Source organism: Nestor notabilis, unplaced genomic scaffold (genome assembly GCF_000696875.1).
Source record: "Nestor notabilis isolate BGI_N333 unplaced genomic scaffold, ASM69687v1 scaffold30812, whole genome shotgun sequence".
NCBI classification, from domain to species: Eukaryota; Metazoa; Chordata; class Aves; order Psittaciformes; family Psittacidae; genus Nestor; species Nestor notabilis.
Window position 1 is genome coordinate 1 of NW_009917496.1, and position 6,255 is coordinate 6,255.

The 6,255-nt window shown below is 42.7% G+C and overlaps 1 protein-coding gene across 1 annotated transcript in view; it reads left to right on the top strand.

Moving 5' to 3' along the window:
- Nucleotides 1–69: 69 nt before the first annotated feature.
- Nucleotides 70–6,255, top strand: part of CCDC77 (coiled-coil domain containing 77) — a 12,174-nt gene continuing 5,988 nt past the window's right edge. The window contains exons 1-4 of the mRNA XM_010009263.1: nt 70–107; nt 1,831–2,047; nt 3,317–3,459; nt 5,112–5,208. Coding sequence (XP_010007565.1) covers nt 70–107; nt 1,831–2,047; nt 3,317–3,459; nt 5,112–5,208 — 495 coding nt within the window. The remainder of the gene's footprint in view (nt 108–1,830; nt 2,048–3,316; nt 3,460–5,111; nt 5,209–6,255) is intronic.

Here is a 6,255-nt window from a genome sequence, read left to right on the forward strand (position 1 = left end):
CACGGCGGCCTCGGGGCTTTTGTCCCCTGCCCGCGGTGAGTCCGGCTGTGCCGCAGCGACGTGAGCGCGATGGACCACGCCGCGGGGACCTCCCCTCGCCCCGGAAGGTAGTGTGGGGCTGCCCCACGGGCTCACCGCCCCCAAACTCCTCTGCGGGCTCTGGCGCCGCAGCTCTCCCCGTTCTGTCCGGTAGCCAGGCTTGGCGTAAAGCGCCGTTGATCGCTCCTGTAGCTGCTGTGCTTCCCTATTCTTATATCTTTCCGCTTTTATCACTCTCACAACTACCTGAAAGGACGTTGTAGTGAGGTGGGGCTCAGTCTGTTCTCCCAGGTAACAAGTGACAGGATGAGAGGAAACGGCCTCAAGCTGCACCAGGAGAGGTTTAGGCTGGATATTAAGAGAAGTTTATTCACGGAAAGGGTGGTCAGGCATTGGCACAGGCTGCCCAGGGCGGTGGTGAAGTCACTACCTGGAAGTGTTCAGAACCCGTGTAGATGAGGCCCTCAGTGACATGGTTCAGTGGTGGGCTTGGCAGTGCTGGCGTAACGGTTGGACTTGATGATCTTGACGTTTTTTCCAACCTAGTTGATTCTGTGATTTTACTGTTCTTTAGTTCAGTAATAAAGTACTTACCATGTGCCGATGTTACCTGTTTTCTTCTATTGCTGTTATTTACTCTTCCAAGTGTGCTGTTTAAGGCACTTGTAGGCAGAGCTGATGGGAAAGTTCCTACAGGAAATAATCATCTTATTGCATATTTAATACTTTCCTACAGTGCCAGGATTTAAGGAGCTTGGCATGTTACCATGGATGTAGCACACTGGGGGTTCTGATGTAAGAAGCTTTGGTGAGCTAGGACATAAAGGTCACTGATATGCAGTGTTACTTGCCAGATCACGTTATGATCAGAGTTCTGGCACTGGCTCCAGAATCAGGTTCTGGACTGTGTTTTTGTTAAGCAGGTGTTTAGGAAAGAGGCTTCTTCACTTTAGTTCTGTGAACTTGTGGTATAATTGAGAAAAGTGTTGTTCAGGTAAACATAAATAATGAACAATTTCCAAAAGAATTTTGAACTCTGCAGCAGCTCTATTTGCAAATTTGTTGCTTCTTTGAGCAGATGAAATGTTTGAATGCGGTAAACACTGCTTAAAAGAAAAATCTAATATGCAATTACACATGCATATTCTTGATTTGCTTTATGTTGTGTTTGATACGCTTTCCACCTAGTACCTCAAAATAAGATTCAAGAACTTGGAAGCTTCTATTTCACTACTAAGGGTGGACAAGTTATGTGGATAAGAACATCGAGTACACCAGAAAGGAAAGCATGTAAATTCCTAGACCTACACCTTGAATTATGGTCTTTCTTCAACCTTTCTTTAGAAAGTGTTTTTGTCTGTGGCTGTCAGATATGATTCTGCCACAGATTATGTCTTCCTGTTTTTCTTACAGTGTCTGCTGCATCTAATTGCAGAGCAATAGACTTTTGGTCTCTTGTGTTCTTCTTTTCTTTCTCTTCCTCCTTTTCAGCTTCACTCTTCTCAAATAATACATGAGATTTTCCTTCTATAACATTTTTCTTTCACCCTTTTCCATCACTTGCCCCCATCTCCACAGTACAGTAAGCGTGCAAGCTGCTCTATATCAAAGCTTTTGGTTCTCCTAAATGCTGTGATCTTCTGTTAATACCTGGACTGCAGGCAAGCTTATCAGTGTTGGAAATGAAGCCTGAATTAAAATCGAAAATCTGGTTTTAACTACTTTACAAACGTTTGGTTTTTCATATTATTGTCTGAAGCTTGCATGTCATTAGAAACTGTTTCTGTCCAGGCTGGCAACCCCTTGTGTCTCATCCAGGCATGCTAGCTCTCAGTCTCCAAGTCAGGACGACTTTACTCCTCTCCCTTCAATCAATGAGCGTTTGGCCTTTCTCTGCCCCTCCCGGGAGCTGCTGGAATACTACCGCAAGACGATCGCTGACTTCGATAGGGAGCATGAGGATTTGGTTAAAAGGCTGGAGAGATACAAAGAAACGTATGATGAGCAGGTGAGGAAAGAGGTTTTGAACAATGATGGACTATGTGTCCTTACACAAACTTAATATTTTTCTTCAGCTGGAAATTGAGCACAGCTGGTCTTAAGATTTACCAATATTGCAATAGAACTGAGCTAGGAGGAAAAAAGTAAATTTGAGGGTTTGAATGTGAAATCTAGCTGTTCTTGTCAAACCAAACACAAACATGCCCATAGGATATTCCTCTATTCTTAAGTTATTATATTCACAGTGGGTTGTTTGTTTCTTTGGGGGTTTTTGTTGGGTTTTTTTGGTGGTTTTTTATTTATTTTATTAAAGCCTGAATTTAGGTATTCAGTCCCATGTCGTCAGGCTTTTCCCTTGTTTCTCATAGTGAAGATTGAGTGGTCTTTTGTCCAAATTAAATGGACCTTGAGACATGAATATAATTTCTATTTCCTGCACTAAGCTTGGCCATAGGCTATTAAGCAGTATGCTTCACTGCAGATAAACGTGGATTTAAAAGAAACTCCAGAACTTACAAGTGTCTGCCTTTAAGAGAAAGAAGTCTTTACAGAATACCTGTAAGATATTCAGTTCTCTGATGTGCCTTACAACCTCCATCTGTTTAGGAGTCATCTTTGTAATTGTAAATGGCCCTTTGGAAATAATGATCACTTCTGCGGTGCCTGAAGTACTGGCCATGCTTGAAGCAGCCTGAAAGCCCTCAGGAAATAATAGGCGTACAAGTTACTTTCATTCAACATCTGGGAAAAAGTGGCAGGTTCCAAAATAGTGCCTTCTCTCCTAGGGAATGGTTTTCTCAAAGGTTTCCACAGGAGTTAGAAAATCATTAATGAAATCTAGTAAGTAGCCAGATTTTTCACTATTAAGCCCTACAGATATTTTACTGTTTATTCTTCAGTAATTTCTTTTAAGAGTAAGTGCTGTTGCAGAGGCTTTACTATGTTGTTTTTTTTTGTTGATGTCAGACTCCCCATACCTGTGCCACTGTGGTCACCAGTGCAGAAGTTCAACCACTAGAAACTGGAGACCCTAGCTTAGGCCTTTTTTGACTTTTTGTAGGGGCAATGATTCTCATGTCTCTGAACTCCCTGTTGAAACATTTAAAAACATTTTTCCCAATACTGCCCTCATCTGGTCAAATTTTGTCAGAGAATAACTAATTTGAACTGACAGTTGTACTATACCAGTTACAGGCTAAGGGCACAAGCAGTTTCAAGTTTGTAAGTGTTACCCAATGCTCTGTATCATTTCAAGTACCTCATTCTCTTTACTCAGCACAAATTGCAATGGGAGGTACGTCAGCGAGAAGAGGAGATTGCAGAGTTGCAAAAGGCTTTGAGTGATATGCAAGTCTACCTCTTCCAGGAAAGGGAACACGTCCTTCGGCTTTACTCGGAGAATGACCGGCTGAAAATCAGGTGTGCTGTCTTAGATGGTGGGCTGGATCACCGGCAGCAGCAATTGCATGCATGATGGTTTAGTTCTTATCCAGATCTGGAGGAGTGTTCAGGGGAGCAATTATGCCACATTTCCCCAGGAGAGATCCTATGAAATAGTACCAGTTGTGGAGGTTGAATGTGACCTGTTGGGCTGCAAAATATCTTTCCACTTACTAGTCCTCCTATTCCAGTAGTAGAAGGAAGAGCAGAAGTTGAACATAGGTTCAGATTTGAATTGTGAGTTGCCAATTTGAATGTGGAGGTTCTGGTTTAAGCACACAGTGGTGGATTGACCCTGGCTGGACGCCAGGTGCCCACCTAAGCCACTCTATCACTCCCCTCCTCAGCTGGACAGGGGAGAGAAAATACAATGACAGGCTCATGAGTCAAGATAGGGTTAGGGAGATCACTTACTAAATACCGTCACAGGCAAAACAAACTTGACTTGAGGAAATTAATTTATTACCAATCAAATTGGTGTAGGATAATGAGAACCAAAACCAAATCTTCAAAGACCTTCCCCTGACCCCTCCCTTCTTTCTGGGTTCCCAGACCTCCGTGGGCTGCAGGGGCACAGCCTGCCTTACCATGGTCTTCACTATGGGCTGCAGGGTTATATCTGCTCCAATACCTGAAGCACCTCATCCCGTCCTTCGCTAACCTTGGTGTCTGCAGGGCTGTTTCCCTCACATAATCTCACTTCTCTCTTCAGCTGAAGTTACACAGTTTCCCTCCCCCTGCCCCCCATTCTTAAATAGGTTCTTCCAGATGCACCGCCACTGTTCCTGATGGGCTCAGTCTTGGCCAGTGGTGGGCCTGTTTTGGAGCTGGCTGGCGTTGGCTCTGTCAGACATAGGGGAAGCTTTTATCAGCTTCTCACAGAAACCACCCCTGTAGCCCCTCCTGCTACTAAAACCTTGCCATGCAAACCCACACACAGACCTTGCAACTGCCTGGCAAAACTTCCTTTCTCAGCCCTAAAACCACTTAAAGGCAAACAGAAAATATAGACCAACGCAAATAATTTCCCCTCACTCTGAGATCATGTTGACAGCTACTCCTTTTTAATGCCATTTAGTTGGTGAACTGGAAAATAACCTGTTGTATCAGACTAGCTGCCAGTGGCAAAGGAGTTTCCAGCCTTCTTCAGAACATTTGTGGGTGCTAATACCAAGTTTTCTATTAATGTCTTAAGTCAGAATGTGTGTTGGAGTGATTTGGCAGTTTGCAAGAGTTTGTTAAAAGTCTGATACTGCCCTTAGTGTAGTTTGTTTTAAAAGCAATGGACACTTTTATAATCTGTTGAATGAAGTATCTGAGAGGATTTTAGATAGTTCATAACTCTGAAATGCAAATTCTTTCTCACCATATGTTATTGCTGTATTAGCCTATGTAGAATTGTCCTATTTGAGAAGAGGACTGCTCCCCAATGCCAGTGGACTTGCTGGTGTTCTTACTGCATCAGCAATATCAGTAATGTCTTTGGGAGGTTTTTCTTAAAGCAATATTCTCAAAATGCAACTGTTTGGAAAACTTGTAAGCATTAACAAGTAAACTAGAAGAGCAGTGTGTTACAGTGTCTTGATGTACTTAAGAATAGTGATGTGCTGACCACTTTCTTTGAATTCCAGGGAACTGGAGGATAGAAAAAAAATTCAATATCTCCTGGCTTTAATGGGAACAGACAAAGGAGAAGTGACATATTTTCACAAAGAGCCTCCACATAAGGCAAGTTCCAATTTCTGTAGAACTCTGCTTTTGATCATAACATGAAGATGTGTACCCCAGAGGCTGACCACAGACCAGATCTATTCTGCAAGTCAAAAGTTGCTAAATGAGCTCAAAGCAGGAGGGATCTATAGCTCTCTAACAACACTGAGTTTTGTTACAACTACTGAGAAAAGGTTGTACTGGTTTGTTATAGCTACTGACAGGAATAAGCACATCAGAAGTAGGTCCTCTTAGCATCGATCCCCTTCTACCTTCAAAACACCTCCAGATCGGCCTCTTAAATGTCAGATAGGAGTTTGAAGCCATCTGACAAATGGCCATTGAGAAGTTGGAGAGAACATCACAAAGAGAAAAAGAAAAAGGAAGTACAGAAATGACCAGCTACAGTGTTTGATGATCAGCTGTCCCAGAGGGCCTATCTCTTAGGGCCTCAGTAAAGAATAAAGCAGTGTTCAGGTTGCTGCAGCAGTTACCCAGCAGAAGACTGCAGAAAAGCCATCCCCTCTAGGCAAGGCTGTATCATCTATTTCAGAAATAAAGTCAAATTGATTAAATGGCAGTGCAGTTGAACCTACTAAGTGGTAAATCGTGAATGATTTGGACATACAGAGACTATGATGGAATGTAGGATTCATCTTGGAATATTTGGTGCAGGAAAAGACTGAAATATATTGCATTGATCATAGTTGTTCTGCACTGCTCAAGTAGCAGAGAAATCTTGCAGAAGCATAAAAATTCACTTATATAGCTCTAAAATTTGGCCTGTTATATAGCATTGACCTCAAGATAAGCGTTGGGGTTACTGCCTCCTCCCTCGTGTTGTGCTGTTCTTAAGTGGCTTTTAGTTCAATAGATGTTTCAGTAGTTTTACTGGTTAGCTTTTATCCCAGGCTTGCTCTTCAGTAGCTTGACTGAATGTGCTGATAAATCAAGCTTCATGTTTCTCTGTCTTGCTGAGGCAAGCAAGGCTATGAAGGCAGAAATAACAATCTTGATCTTCACCTTCCTCTTCTCTCTCTTTTCAAAATGCTCCTTTTCCTGCTG